Here is a 16,523-nt window from a genome sequence, read left to right as displayed (position 1 = left end):
AAATTAACCCTGAAGAAAATGGGTGATGTTATGTTCTAGTTCACTAATATTCCTTAAAGAAGTAAAGCCTTACTCAGTTTGGTCTATAGACACCTTCAGTCCCATACTAACCTGATAGTCTTCTGATTGCTCTCTGAAACAAGCTACCAAACCCATCATCTGGCCCAATGCTTATTTTTATTGGAAGGCGCAGTGCTATGACACAGGGATAGCAGCAAGACAGGCCAAATCAGACTCACTAATACTGGATTCATAAAACACTGAAATTAAAACAATGTTATGAACATTCAAAATTGTTCAAGCAGATTTTTAAAAAAATCTTGTACAGCAATTTTAGAACTTAATTAAAAAATAACAATGTATTATTAATATAAACGTGACTTCAACAGGTTGAATGAATTACAAGGCAATCTAATAAATATCTACTATCTAAGCCCAATTTTCTTTGATCATCAACCCCACTCACACTGACTGACATAGTTTAGCAATTATCTTTTTCTAAATTTTGAGCTGCTAGTGCGATAACTGTTTCAATGATGAATACCAAGCCCTCATGAAATCCAACGGGTTACATTATAGACATATAAGATTGTATCTTGCTTGAATTCCAAAGTCACCAGTCAATGCAAACAGCATCCACACACCTCTAAAGACATTTCCATATTTATTATTGAATGGGGTTCTTTCCTCAGGACTCAACAAGTCGCTAACTGGAAGGGGCAAAATGAAAAAAAAAATCAGGCCTACAGCTTCCAAGGTAACTCTACCACGTGTCCTAAAACCTAGTCAAAGCCTAGTTCACCCTTTGGCTTCTCTTTCTTTTTAATATTTTCTAGGGTTGGCTGGCTAACACCAGTCCTCTCCTGATTGACCAAATTATCATCCAAACAGTTGCTAACTGAGCATAACAATATCTCGCTTCTAGTTCTTCTATATTAACCTGCTTCATCTTGCAAAGCCATTTTCAAATAGAAATCCTTTGTTTTCTCCATTCTTTTAAAAAAAGCAAGCTGTTGTTCAAAATACAAAGTTCAGTCCCTGACAGCAACTCACAGTTCCAAACCAAAAATGAGAAAAATAGGAGAAAAATAATGGTGTTCTCAAAACAAGTCCCTTTATGGTATTTCATACTGAACAACATTACTTATTAGTTTCGGTACAGTGTATGAGATAAAAAAATGTTACAGATGGTAAGAATTAACAAACTGGTAGCTGAAATAACTCCACAGAGTACCCTGTCACCAAGTCACCCTTTATTTACACTTGGAGAGTCCTTGACACTGATCCAGTTCCCTCAGAGCCAGATCTCAAGAGTGAACAGAACCTTTGACTCCTGTTCTTACCTCAGTCAGGACTCCTTGATTGGACCAGATTGATAGCCCCAGTCAGGGAACTCATATTCTGTGAAGTCCACTTTGCTGAATTCGTTACAATCACTACAGCTCTCCACCTCCAAGTATGAAGACATAGGCTGAATCTTTTTATTTGTAGCTCCCCCGTGGTGTTTTTGCACCGGGTCAGGTTCCCCCAACTCTGCCTCTAAAAGGGTGGCATATAATGCATAGCAGCTCGCCTCTTGTACCCAGAGCATATCAGAAGAAATTAATTCTGTTCTTCATTTCGCAAAAACATTAAGATTGCGACATCCACCATTTCCAACTCAGATTCCAAGGTACCCTCAACCCTTAACAGAGAGGGAGAACACATAGTATCTGGGACAGTCGAAAAGGCTGTCAAGAAGCTGGGCACATTTTGCTCCCACGCAATTTGTGAGTTTGCAGCTTTCATATGGTCCACTGCTTGTTCAGGACTGGCACCGACCAACACTTTATACACCACTGGATTGGCAATGCATTGACCATGCCTCTTATCCATGCGAGGCCATTCCCGTGGTTCCTACATCAATCTTCAGCCCCTTAAGTAAACTGTCTCTCTCTAGCTTAGCAGCATCTTGTGTCTGGCATGGGTGTCCCTGAAGCCATTTCACCCTCCCGCCAGTTCTGGGAAGATCAAATCTAAACTGCTGTGGTGTCTTCTCCCAATTATTAATTCTACTGGAGCTATCCCTGTAATAGCATGAGGGATAATGCTATAAGCACACAGAAACCAGGACAGTTTGGTATCTAGTGAAGTTGTAGGCTGTTTCTTTAAGCCTGCCTTCAAAGTTTGGACTGCTCCTTCTGCCAGACCATTGCATAATGGATGGTATGGAGCTGTCCTTATATGTCAAATGCCATTCAAATTTATGAAATACTCGAATTCTGGTAAATGATGACCTGTTATCTGTGACCAACACTTTCAGTAGTCCAACTATTGCAAAAGGTGAGTACAGGTTTTTTGCTATCATCGTCCCCTTGTTAGGTGAATGAACTCTATGCACGTCCAGCCATTTTGAGTGGGTGTCCACAATGACTAAGAGCATTGAGCCCATGAAACGACCTGCACGGTTGATATGTTAATGGAGTTCAGGGCTTACCTGCCCATTCCAACGAATGTGGGGAAGCTGCTGGTTGTAATTTTTGTCCTTGTTGAAACTGTGTGCACTGCGCCACTAACATAACTGTGCCTGTATCCAATCCTGGCCACCAGACATAACATCTTCATTTTTGAAATCCCTGGATAACCATGGTGGAATTCAGCCAATTTTTGGTAGTGACCCTTGCTGGGGACGAACACTCTTACTCTCCATAATAATATGCCTTCCTCTACTATGATCTGATTTCTTTGGGTCCAAAAAGATTTCAATTCTAGTTGTGACAGCCCTTTGGTTTTCCCCATCACCTCCAGCTGTTTCAGTTTTGTCAGGAACAATCTTTCTGCATCCAAAGTGTGACATTGTCAGCTTTGACTGGAAATATAGAGTCATAGAGATGTACAGCATGGAAACAGACCCTTCGGTCCCACCCGACCATGCCGATCAGACATCCCAATCCAATCTAATCCCACCTGCCAGCACCCGGCCCACATCCCTCCAAACCCTTCCTATTCATATACCCATCCAAATGCCTTTTAAATGTTGCAATTATACCAGCCTCCACCACATCCTCTGGTAGCTCATTCCATATACGTACCACCCTCAGCGTGAAAAAGTTGCCCTTTAGGTCTCTTTTATATCGTTCCCCTCTCACCCTAAACCTATGCCCTCTAGTTCTGGACTCCCCGACCCCAGGGAAAAGACTTTGTCTATTTATCCTATCCATGCTCCTCATAATTTTGTAAACCTCTATAAGGTCACCCCTCAACCTCCGACACTCCAGGGAAAACAGCCCAGCCTGTTCAGCCTCTCCTTGTAGCTCAGATCCTCCAACCCTGGCAACATCCTTGTAAATCTTTTCTAAACCCTTTCAAGTTTCAAAACATCTTTCCGATATGAAGGAGACCAGAATTGCATGCAATATTCCAACAGTGGCCTAACCAATGTCCTGTACAGCCGCAACATGACCTCTGAACTTCTGTACTCAATACTCTGACCAATAAAGGAAAGCATACCAAACACCTTCTTCACTATCCTATCTACCTGCGACTCCACTTTCAAGGAGCTATGAACCTGCACTCCAAGTCTGTTTGTTCAGCAACACTCCCTAGGACCTTACCATTAAGTGTATAAGTCCTGCTAAGATTTGCTTTCCCAAAATGTTCAGAAAATTTAAAACTATTATGGATTCTTCCAGTGGCAGTACCAGCAGGTGTATCTGCCAGCAGGAGATGGCTCAATTTATGTGCATTTACTACTTGGCCTCCCAGACAGTGTTCCAACTTGCAATTATAAGCACTAAGTATTAGAGCCCACTACTGAATTTGGCCTGACGATTTGTATGGCACTGTTGTCCCCTTTATGTAGACCCAGCAGTGGTTTCTCGTCTATTATTATTAGATTAGAATCCGGACAGTATGGAAACAGGCAATTTGGCCCAACAAGTCCACGCCGACCCTCCAAAGTGTAAACCACCCAGACCCATTTCCCTCTAACAAATGCAACAAACACTATGGGCAATTTAGCATGGCCAATTCACTTGACCTGCACATCTTTGTAGTGTGGGAGGAAAACGGAACACCCGGGAGGAAACCTAGGCAGACACGGGGGGAATGTGCAAACTCCACACAGACAGTCGCATGAGGCTGGAATCAAACCCAGGACCCTGGTGCTGAGAAGCAGCAGTGCTAACCACTGTGCCACCATGCTACCCTGGCATAAATTTACAAATTTATGTCTGTAAAAGGTATTGGTGAAACTTCCTGACTCCAAACATGACCACCAAACCTTCCTTCTCTATCTGAGTGCAATCACGCTCTGCATTAGCCAAAGTCCTGGATGCTGTTGGGCGTTCCTCTCCATTGGACCGCCTATTAGCTCATGCTATATAGGAAGGCAATACATGTCAATACCAGATCTATCAGCATCTCATTAAGGCTAAACGAAAGTCAAATACTTCTTCCAGTCGATTTAACCTAGTCAAATCCCAATGCACATTCTCCTGGTTCTCAAATTGCCAAGTAAAACTGATAGCATCTCAAAATTAGAGGCAGCTTGGGGTCAGAATATTCCTTAACTAAATCCATCAACTCTTGAAATGTTTCAACATTTGGTGCCTCAGAGAAAGTTAGGACCCTAATAACCGAAAAAGCCTGGGGTCCACAAGCTTTCAAGAGAATTACTTGTCACTTTTCATAGAAATAACTCCACCTGCCCCAATGTCATTTGCCCAGGAAAAATAACACATACTTTCACATACCGAGCCCAGTTTTTGAGGCATGATCAAACGAGTCAAACTTCCCAAACAACGGTATGATGCCAGAAATTCTCATCCCAACTCAAAGATGACTGTTACGAGCAAATTTCTTCAGGAGCGTGCTTTTGTCTCATTGTCACTGAAGTAACTCGGAGAAAGTGAGGTCTGCAGATGTTGGAGATCAGAGTGAAAAATGTGATGCTGGAAAAGCACAGCTGGTCATGCTGCATCTGAGGAGCAGGACAGTCAACATTTCGAGCATAAGCTCTTCATCAGGAATGCTGGGGAGGCCGAAGGGGGCTGAGGGATAAATGGGAGGGATGTGGGACTAGGTAGAAGGTAGCTGGGAATGCAATACATAGATGAATGTGTGGAGTGATGGTGATAGGTCAGAGCAGAGATCGGAGCTGATAGGTGGGAAAGAAGACAGACAGGTATGACAGTTCAAGTAGGTGGTCCCATGATGGAGGGGTGGATCTGGGATAAGGTGGGGGAAGAGGAGATGAGGAAACTGGTGAAATCAATGTTGATCCCATGTGGTTGGAGGATTCCAAAGCGGAAGATGAGGTGTTTTCCTCCAGGCATCGGGTGGCTAGAATTTGATGATGGAGGAGGCCCAGAAGTTAGCAGAGTGGGAGGGGGAGTTGAAGTGTTTGGCCACAGAGCAGTGGAGTTGTTTAGTGCATGTGTCCCAGAGATGTTCTCTGAAACGTTCCACAAATTGGCAGCCTGTCTCCACAATGTAGACGAGACCACATCGGGAGCAATGGACACAGTAGATGACGTGTGTGGAAGGGCAGAAGTAACTCCACAAAGGCCAGTATCCTGTCACTAAGTCACCCTTTACACTGGACCAGGTTAACAGCCCCAATCACTGAATTCATATTCTATGAGGTTCACCTGGCTGATTTTATATGATGCTAGTAGGCAAACATCACAGAGCTACCAAAATTACTGACACACCCAACAGCCCAATTCAATGATGTCACCCAAAAACAAAAAGTTTGTGTTAAACTACTGCTGTTGTACATACTGGCAATCTGTATCTTACACGTGCATTAATCAGTAGAAAGTGAGGACTACAGATGCTGGAAATCAGAGTCCAGAGTGTTGTGCTGGAAAAGCACAACAGGTCAGGCAGCATCTGAGGAGCAGGAGAATCAATGTTTCAGGCATAAGCCCTTCATCAGGAATGAGGCTTGTGGGTTGGGGGTGGGGGGGGAGCTGAAAGATAAATGGGAAGGGGGTGGGAAGGTAACTGAGAATGCAACAGATAGATGAAGGTGAGGGAGAAGGGGATAGATCGGAGTGGAGGATGGAGCGGATAGATGGGAAAGGTAATGGATAGGTCAGGAGGGTGGAGCCGAGTTGGAGGCTTGGGATTGGGATAATGTGGGGGGGGGGCGAATGAGGAAACTGTTGAAATCCGCATTGATCCTGTGTGATTGCAGTGTCCCAAGGTGGAATATGAGGCCGAATATGTGCATTAATCATTCAAACATGGAAACACACAAAATAGGAGTGGGGCTAAGCCATTAAGCCCTATTAGCCTACTGCATCATTCATTATGAGCATAGCTGATCATCCAACTCAGTACCTTGATCCCACCTGCTCCCCATACCTTTTGATCCTTTAGCCCAAAGAACTATATCTAACTCCTTTTCGAAAATATTAAATGTTTTGGCCTCAGCCACTTTCTGTGGCAGAGAATTTCACAGGCTCCCCAATCTTTGAGTGAAGAAATTTCTCCTCATCTTAGTTCTAAGTGGCATAGCCCATATCTTTAACTCCCTGGTCTGGACTCCCCAGTCATCTTTCCTTCTGGTCCTGTTAGAATTTTATAGGTTTCGAAATTATCCTTCCTCATTCTTCTGAAGTCCAATGAATATAGTCCTAAAGGATTCAGTCTCTCTTCATAAGTCAGTCTTGTCATCCTAGGTATCAGGCTGGTAAACCTAAATTAAATCCCCTTCATAGCCAATGTTTCCTCAGATAAAGAGAACCAAATCTGTTCACAGTGCTCCAGGTGTGAAGTGTCATAGGATCATCAGTGAGTAGCATATAAGAGACAGACAATAGAAAACATTCAAAGCAGTCAAGTACCAAAAATGCTCAATAACATCACATAAGCAAAATTAGAAGCACAGGAGGATCAGAGAGCCCTAACACTCACTCCACTTTCTCTAAAGGAACTGTATGGATCGCAACAACAGTCACTGCTTAAGGCAATTTAGGCTTAATTGTGCAATTCTGAATTAACTAAACTACGCTCACATGAGAGAATTCTAATTAAAATTAGCAATTTTAATTTAAGTAAAGTGATGTTGTCACAGTGACAAATGAACACTTGCGATGTCCTTAGTCTATGTAATCCCAGGACATCAACTTGTAATAACATACTCTACACCAAAAGTCATCTTAGACTTACCAGTTTAATATTTTTGTGATAGTGGCTGTGAGGAGCAAAGCTTGAAGATATCAAATAGTTAGGAAATCATAGGTTTTCTTATCCATTCAAATAGATTCTCACTGCTTGGGAAATTGAGCTGTATGTTGCTATTTCAACTGGTCATTCACAAACATTCTTGACAGTTATGTCTTTAAAAACTGAGAATATTATCTGAGCTATTAAGTGTTGGTAATTTACAGGGTTTTTTTAATATAAATGACTGAACAAGTAGACTGCGATGAAAAGATCAATTGAGATTTATTTGGCTTGATAAGAAATGAGGATGATTAATGAAGGCAGTGCCTCATCCTTATTAAAGGAGCATTTCGTAAGTGAATTGGCAACCGATTACTCAATGAAAGGAACTGATTACTCAGTAAAACAATGAGTGGTAACGCAAAAACTCGTTGAAGAACAACAACTAATGGATTGTCATAAGAATGAACATTTGTCCATGAATCATCCATGCCAATCCATGCCCTGTACCCATGGCCTGTGATGGGAATGACATTAGAGTCCAATAACAGTCCAATAATAAATCTCTGAAAATACAGGGCAGCATTTTTAGCACCATAAAGATTTATAATTTATAATAGACAACGTAACATATGAATCCAAACCCACCCCCTGATTCCCACCCACAGTTAGGAGAGATTTTTTATCTATTTTTAAAATAGACCTGATTTCAGATTTCATACTAGGATCAAAAAATGAGAGTTCAGAAATCAACAGCGCTGCATTGGATTCATCACACTCTTTTCAAAGCCAATTTGAATTGAAATACCATTGCAAGTGTTTCACTTACAGCTGATTTTTGTCATTGCCAGATGGTGCTTTGTGAAATCTCAAGCTCACATACCCACTCTCAGTCAGACATAACAAGAAAAGACAAGCCATTCCACAGTGTAGATCTGGTCAACATTAATAAGTTTCAAATAAATTAAAATAAATTTATGGGCAATTAGATACATCAACACTTACAAACTAATTTTGTAGAATATGCCATCCCAAGTTTGGTATTCCTTTAAAATGCCCTCATAAATCACTGTACTGCAGTTGATGTTAGAAGCAAAAAGAGATTATAGCTTAAACTTGCAAATAATTTATCTGTTACCTGGTTTCATTGCAAAGTATTATGTGCATTGTTCATCTTTATTCAGACAGTTCTTCATCTAATCAAATGTAACACCATACCTACATAGATATAGCACTGGATAAAAGTTGGGTTAGATTTACTGGAGTCAATATAGTGTGGCACTGGAAAAAGCCTAGCAGGTCAGGCAGCCTCTGAGGAACAAGAGAGTCGATGATTCGGGCATAACCCATCGTCAGGACTGAGGAAGGGGAAGGGGGCTGGGAAAGAAAAAGGGGGAGGGGGAGGTGGGAATAGGGATAAGGAAGGTGGGATGGCAAAAGGTGGGCAAAGGTAGGAGGTGATTAATATAGGTCGGTGGAAAGTGTAGAGTGGATAGGTGGGAAGGAAGATGGACAGGTAGGTCAGGTCAAGCGGTTTGAACTGAGTCGGAAGTATGGTTCTGGGATGGGGTGAGGGGTGGGGGGAGGGAGATTTGGAAACTGGTGAATTTAATGTTGAGACTGTGTGGTTGTAGGCTCCTGAGGAAGAAGATGAGGTGTTCCTCCTCCAGTTTCAAGCAACAATTTGATTTCAGATCGACAATATGGTTTCGTCAAGGGCAGGTCGTGTCTCACAAACCTCATTGAGCTTTTTCAAAAGGTGACCAAGCATGTAGATGAGGGTAGGGCAGTTGACGTGGTATACATGGACTTCAGTAAAGCCTTTGATAAGGTTCCATATGGTAGGCTGTTGGAGAAAATACAAAGGCATAGAATTGAGGGTGATTTAGCAGTTTGAATTAGAAACTGGCTTTCTGAAAGAAGGCAGCGAGTGGTGGTTGATGGAAAATATTCAGCCTGGAGTTCAGTTACTAATGGTGTGCCATTTGTTTTGTTTTGGGACCATTGCTGTCTGTCATTTTTATAAATGACTTAGACGCAGGCATAGGTGGATGGATTAGTAAATTTGCAGATGATACGAAAGTCGGTGTAGTAGTGGACAGTTACAGGTTGCAGGGGGACTTGGATAAACTGCAGAATTAGGCTGAGAGGTAGCAAATGGAGTTCAATGCAGCTAAATGTGAGCTGAAGCACTTTGGGAAGTATAACAGGAAGGCAGAGTACTGGGTCAATGGAAAGATTCTTGGTAGTGTGGATGTGCAGAGGGATCTTGGAGTCCATATACATAGATCCCTGAAAGTTGCCACCCAGTTGATAGTGCTGCTAAGAAGGCATACGGTGTGTTAGGTTTCATTCATAGAGGGATTGAGGTCCGGGGCCACAATATCATGCTGCAACTACCCAAAATGCTAGTGTGGCCATGCTTGGAATATCGTGTACAGTTCTGAGCACCATATTTCAGGAAGGATGTGGAAGCATTGAAAAAGGTGCAGAGGAGATTTACCAGGATGTTGCCTGGACTGAAGGGAATGTCTTATGAGGAAAGGTTGAGAGACTTGGGTCTGTTCTCGTTGGAAAGAAGAAGGCTAAGAGGGAATTTGATAGAGACAATCCAAAATGATCAGAGGATTAGATAGGGTAGACAGTGAAAATCTTTTTTCCGAGATTGATAACGTCAGCTTGTATGAGGGGGCATAACTACAAATTTAGGGGTGATAGATTTAAGACAGACATCAGAGGCAGGTTCTTTATGCAGAGAGTGGTAAGGGCGTGGAATGTCCTACCTGCTAATGTAGTCAACTCAGCCACATTAGGGAGATTTAAACAATCCTTAGATAAGCACATGGATGATGATGGGATAGTGTAGGGGGACGAGCTGAGAATAGTTCACAGGTCGGTGCAACATCGAGGGCCGAAGGACCTGTTCTGTGCTGTATTGATCAATGTTCTATGTTCTATATTTGTGGGTGGATTTGTTTAGGCAATGGAGGAGGCCCAGAATGGACATATCTCATATATTGTCATCCCACCACGCCTCTCCCATTTAATTCTCAGACCTTTTCCCCCTCCCCAGTCCTGATGAATGGTTATGACTGAAACACTGGCTCGATTGCTTCTCAGATGCTGCCTGGCCTGCTGTGCTTTTTCCGGCACACTTCATTGACTCTGACTTCTCCAGCATCTGCAGTTCTCACTATCTCCTGGATTTACTGGAACCTGTTGTTGTGGCTAACATAGTGACTAGGCCCACTTAAATACAGGAGAGGCCTCAGGAAACTTTCCTGGCCATAGAAAGACTATCCTGAATTAAGCTGGAGACAAACAGTCTCATCAGGTAAACTCCCCAATCCCATCTAATGGTGGGTTGTCAATCGTTATACAATTATAGAATTCTTATGGCATAGAGACAGTCAGTTAGCCTATCAAATCTATGTTAGGGCTTTGACAAGTAATTCAAATGTCCATCCTCATCCACAATCTATCTCTGGAGTCACTGAATCATAGAATCATAAAAAACAGATACAAACCTTTCTGTCCAACCAGTCGATGTCAACCATGTTCCCAAACTAAACTAGTCCCACCTGCCTGCACTAGGTCCACGTACCTTCAAACCTTTCCTATTCTTATCCAAATGTCTTTTAAACTTTGTAACTGTACCTGCATCCTTCACCTTCTCTAGCACTTCATTCTACACATGAACCACTTACTGAGTAAAAGATTGCCCCTCTTGTCCTTTTTAAATCTTTTTCCTCTCACCTTAAAATATGCCCTCTAGTTTTGAACTCAACTCATTTAAACTTTATTTTTGAGCGCCTACCGAATTTTATTTTGAAATCGTTCATCACTTCCACTTCCTGGTCAGTAGCTAGTTCAAGATTATTACCACTATCTGTACAAAAAAGATGTTCCTCACATTCCCCTGCATCTTTTGGTCAAAAACTTAAATTTGTGTCCTCTATTCCTTGTAGCATTAACCAATAGGGACAGCATGTCTTTTGTTTTGACAATGTAATGAACAACACTATCCACAGCTAAGTTTGCTTTCTTCAGAAGAAATGTCGGGGAATGGGTCTGGGTGGGTTACTCTTTGAAGGATCAGTGTAGACTTGTTGGCCAAATGGCCTGTTTCCACAATGTAGGGATTCTATGATTCTATGAAAACAAACTCCACATATATCACTGCCACAATGCCCAATATTAAGCCAAATGACACCAAATAAACTTGATCCCACTGATTTAAGGAATGAATAGGAGTTGCCTTGCTTTCTCCTGGCTCCTGTAGGTTTCCAGCCTACTCCAACACCTACCTTCTAAATACACTTAATTCCTGTTTGAGGGATCCAGGACTGGACAGGGAAGGTAAAAGCCATATCACAGTCCTTACCTTTGAGCTTCCCCCACTCTCAACTGCTTTTCATTTTCAAAGACATTTCTTCTCCATGTCACCCATCTTGTTCTCTATCACCTGTGTACTTGGTCCCTTTGGGGCCTCTCCTCAAGTGCATTATTGGGCACAGCAATTGCTCCTATTTGGCCAGCAACTATCAATGGGATTTCCAAGCTCTCTCTCATGTTTCTTCCCACAAGGGGCCTATATCTCAGGGACAGTGAGACACTGGCCAATATTCCACCACACCTCCACATCAGATGCAGTGCGGGTTTCCCACCTTCTCCTCAATAGGTGAGCTGACCCACATCAGTTCCTTGTCCTTGGGATTTCCTCAGCTAGAGTCACCTATGGGTGTGACATGAAAGGAAGCGTTGCTAATATACTTCAGATTTCTGGCTCCCAACAAAAACTTGCAGTTTTACCTTGAATGTAATAGAAAACATGCTTATAGAAACAGAAGCCAAACTTGGAAAGATCTGCCATAAAGCAAACATTGTTTAGGAGACTTACCTAATGGCTCACAACATGCATAACATTAAAAAAAAGTTTCTGTAGTTTGGCAAAAGCAACTGAACATTTTTATTTCCACTCTCTACCTTCCTGCCAGAACACAGCATAGTGGCTCTGTAGTTAGCATTGCTGCCTACTGTCTATCTGGAGTTTTCACAATCCCCTGCATATCTGCACGGATTTCCTCCCACAGTTCAACGATGTGCAGGGTAGGTGGATTGGCTATGCTAAATTGCCCATAGTTCCAGGGATGTGCAGGCTAGGTGGGTAAGTTATGGAAAATGCAGGGTTACAGGGATAGGATGGGGGCGGGGGGGTTGGCTCTTGGTGGCATGTTCTTTGGAGAGTCAGTGTGAACTCAATGGGCTGAATGGACTGATTTGACATTGATTTTGCAGGGAAAGATGATCCTCTCCCACAACTCACGTGAAACAGAAGTCATTCAAATATTTAAGGAATACTCATTTCAATCACTGTACTATTTATCACAGCAATAACTACCGATACCTCAAACATCAGACAGATCATTTCAGCTAACTATGATTCTCACACCAAAACAGAAATTACTCGAGAAACTCAGCAGGTCTGACAACATCTTTGGGAAGAACACATAGTTAATTTTTCCAGTCCAATGATTTCTGATGAAGAGTCACTGAACTCGAAATGTTAATTTTATTTTCTTCTGACAGATGCTGCCACATCTGCTGAGTTTCTCCAGCAATTTCTGTTTTCGCTTCAAATCTCCAGTATCCATAGTTTCCTTTTTTATTTTTATTCGACTTTTGCACCTGCGACTGGACTCCAAAGAACAGAACCTTTTCTCATTTCTTCTGCTTTCATTATTCTAGATATCATTAGAGCAACTTTTGAAATCTATAATACATCAGAAATGTTTTAAAAAGCAAGAGAAAATATATTACAGTAAATAAACCTTGAGAAGGATAAGATCCACGTATGACTTCAAATTTCATTAAATGGAGATGAAAATTGATTTGCAATATAATACATTCCTTGTGGTTGTGGGAACAGTTACAGTAAAGAAGTGATTACAACTGTGGACAAAATCCCCACCCAAAAGGGTAAAATATTGATTCTTTCCACAAAGTTCATGGCGCACTTAGTTGAGTTAGCCATGTGAGTAGAGCTAGCAAATGTTGTTGGTGGCACAGCTGTATCAGAAATTGTAACAGTGATAGAAGTTCACTGCCTAGTTCACTACAGACTATGGGAGAAAGGACTCAAGTGAAAGTTATTGCTATAGTAGTACATTAATGTCTCTAAACCACAAAACAACAGGTGTTGTTGTTTCAATAACAGACATCAGATGGGATAGAATTATCTTAACACTAAGTATGAAGTTGGATTTAAAAGTTGGAGGGACCCTTGCTCGAGTCTGATCAGGCATGTCACATAGTTATGTGCTTCTCAGCTCAGTGCATCCTCATATTTGAGTAAAACACAACATTTTATGGGAAGGAAGTAACGAAGCTCAGTGAGCCTCTATCAGCACGTTGACAGTGCACAGACAGCAGGAATAGTAAGTAGAGAGCATAATGAATAGATAACAGGAATTGCAAGTGGTTGTGAGGAATAGTGAATAGCTAGCATAGTGAACAGCAGGAATAATCAGTAAACTGCAGTAACAGTGAATACATAGCACGAATAGTGAATAGACAGGCAGGAATAGTGAATACTTAGCAGGAATGGTGAAAAAAATAGCATAGAGAACAGTAGGAACGGTGAATAGACAACAGGAGTAGTGAATAGACAGAGTAATGAATAGACAGCAGAAATAATGAATAGGCAGCGTAATGAATAGACGACAAAAAGGAGTGTATTGTTAGAACAGTGAATATGCAGCAGGGGAGTGCAATTAGTCCTGGATTGCACCAACCCACAGCCGGAACAAGCATGATTGGCTGAATAATCTCCTTGTTTGTTTTTGCAAGTAGTCTACCAAAAGGAAAGATAGTCTCTGCATGTGTCAGAGTTTTGTTCCAGATTTGTTTGCAAAAAAGTAAATCTTCTCATTGTCTGGACATATTTATATGCTGGAACTAAAATAGCAATAGTCTCTATGGTAGCACTCTTACTACTGCAAAGTGATGGATTTAAGCACTAATCCACCATACATCATTGGACCTGATAAAGTTGTAGGTACTTGTACCTAAAACTAACATGTACCTTTCTTTTAGATCCTGGATTCTTTTTACTTTGTTATCATTTCAAAGGCAGAACTATTAACCTGTGTAGCAGGTTTTTCTTAACGTGGATTTCTGAAGTGTCATGATAGAATACACAACTTCCTGAGCTCAGCGTGGTCCTTCACATTTACAAATGCAGATTGTAACCTTGCCTTTATAACATTCTTCATTTCCTGCCTCTCATTAGGGCAAGCAGCACTAACCTCAAAAATCCCAATGGCTTGTTCTTTGACAGCATGTATATTCTCCAAAGAGCAAATTGTGGGAAAATGGTGGCGGGTACAACAGTGTCAAAATAATTCACATGTATGTTGCTGCAAAGCAAGCTCCTCAGCAGGGATACAAGCTCTCAAAATGCCAATTTTGTACAAACTTTAACATTAGCTCTGGCTGCCATAAGCACAGTCATTTACCTCACAAACAGAAATACTGTGAGCAAACCCAATACTATGACTGAGGAACAGCCATCATGCTAATTTTAATCATTCTCACATCCAAGAATTCAGCGAAGAACTGAAAGACATTGCCCCCCCACTCCAGACCTGGAAAAATTATCCAGCTCCCAAACCAAAACAGTGATCACCTATAGAGCTTTTCTTCAAAATGAAGCAGCTTTCTGGCTGAGGTTCCAATCTTCTGTTCAGATAGTGCAAGACTGACCAAGTGTTATACCAGAAATACTCTTCGGTGTTCACTGAGCAATTAGTCATCAAAACCTTTTACTCCCCTGTTTGAAGTCTCAGATTATCTTGCTAAGCAAGAAAAATACATTTAAACAGTATCAACCCTGCAGAAATCTTTCCTTTTACCTCATACATCCAAGTACTGAAGGGTCTTTGCCAGGAATCTTGCTTTTCCAAATGCAAGTATGTGTTGAAGAGAATGAGGTAAATGTATCGCTCCAGATACTGCAAACTTCGCAGCTGCAGAAAGTGCTTTTCCTTCTCGGATTTGGCTGTTTTAATCTGCAATAGGCAAAATAAAATTGCTGCATTTAGGAAGGGATTCAGAAACTCAGAAACCTTTATTCACTTAAAAAAAGAAAAGCTCACATCATCTGAGTTTACAGCACAGATAAACTGTCTCCTGAGATAATGTTGAAGAAGCAGTTTATTGAACAAGCAGATGACATTTGCTCAGCGAGCCTAATATCAGCCAACGTCCAACTCCCCCTCCTCCAAGCCACCTGCAACCACTCGCCCGCTCCACAAATCTCCTGCTGCTTTAGCCATATTCCCAAATCTCACATTCCAACATTTGTCCTGGGAACTCTGATGCACTGAAACATGGAAACAAAAGGCTCATTTCTCACAACAAAAATTTCTTGAATTGCCTGGCCACAGCTGCAGGCAAGCAGCGCCATGCCCGTTGAGGCATTTGCTGACTACCTCCGTACATTAGTAAAACTAACAGCTTCGGTCAACAGGTACTCTGACTGCTCATTTTCTCAATTGATCAGTCTTTTGACCTTCCAAGGCACTTCGAGAGAGTACAGCTCTTCTTAACCTGCGACACAAATGGGATTGACTTATGTGGAAACTGAAAGGATACAGGTTCCAGAGGAAATCCAGGATGCTGGACCTGCATCTGGAGCAGTGGGTTATTGTCCATGTTAATCTGAACTGGGTGTGTCACCAAACTACTAAATATTGGGAGAACAACACAAGCGATCCCATCCTCTACTCCATATCCTCACATTCATTCTTGCCAGGAGTCAGTAGATGAGGAGGAGCTGGAATGTGAACAGATCATTTTGCTTCTCTACCTGACCTCTGAGCCAATGGCAAAAGGCAAAAAATACTGTGGTTCCTGGAAATCTAAAACAAACACAGAGAATGCTGCAGACATAGAATTCTGAAGAGTCATACTGGACTCAAAACATTAACTATTTCTTTCTCCAGAGAAGCTGCCAGACCTATTGAGATTTTCTAGCATTCTGTGTTTGTTTCAGTGGTAGTACATGTTCCACTATCCTGGTAAAGAACAAATTTGGGTTCAAATATTTTGCCTTCCCAATCTCCACATCTTAAAATTGACTGTTGGGACGAATGAGATAATGAATCTGAGAATTAGTCTGCTGAAATAATAATTTATATCCAATGAAAACAACAAAAAGTTCAAACAGTAAGGAAAATGTCAAAATTTGGTAAGAACTATTTTAAGATACATTTTCAATCGAATTATTTTAATAATTATGTAAATAGGTTTTAAAAAGGTTAGTACTGAGGATGACATAAGCACTACTCAAAATAATGATGTCACTG

General features: G+C 41.5%; 1 protein-coding gene across 4 annotated transcripts in view; it reads right to left on the bottom strand.

Moving 5' to 3' along the window:
- pald1a (phosphatase domain containing paladin 1a) overlaps positions 1 to 16,523 on the bottom strand; it is a 256,800-nt gene that overhangs the window by 49,174 nt on the left and 191,103 nt on the right. For all 4 annotated transcript variants that reach the window (XM_060854041.1, XM_060854042.1, XM_060854043.1 and 1 more), the window contains one exon: positions 15,069 to 15,224. In XM_060854041.1, the coding sequence (XP_060710024.1) occupies positions 15,069 to 15,224 (156 nt within the window). The remainder of the gene's footprint in view (positions 1 to 15,068; positions 15,225 to 16,523) is intronic.

This window comes from Hemiscyllium ocellatum, chromosome 43 (genome assembly GCF_020745735.1).
Source record: "Hemiscyllium ocellatum isolate sHemOce1 chromosome 43, sHemOce1.pat.X.cur, whole genome shotgun sequence".
Classification (NCBI taxonomy): Eukaryota; Metazoa; Chordata; class Chondrichthyes; order Orectolobiformes; family Hemiscylliidae; genus Hemiscyllium; species Hemiscyllium ocellatum.
The sequence above is the reverse complement of the archived record's forward strand: the minus strand, read 5'-3'. Positions and strand labels throughout refer to the sequence as shown.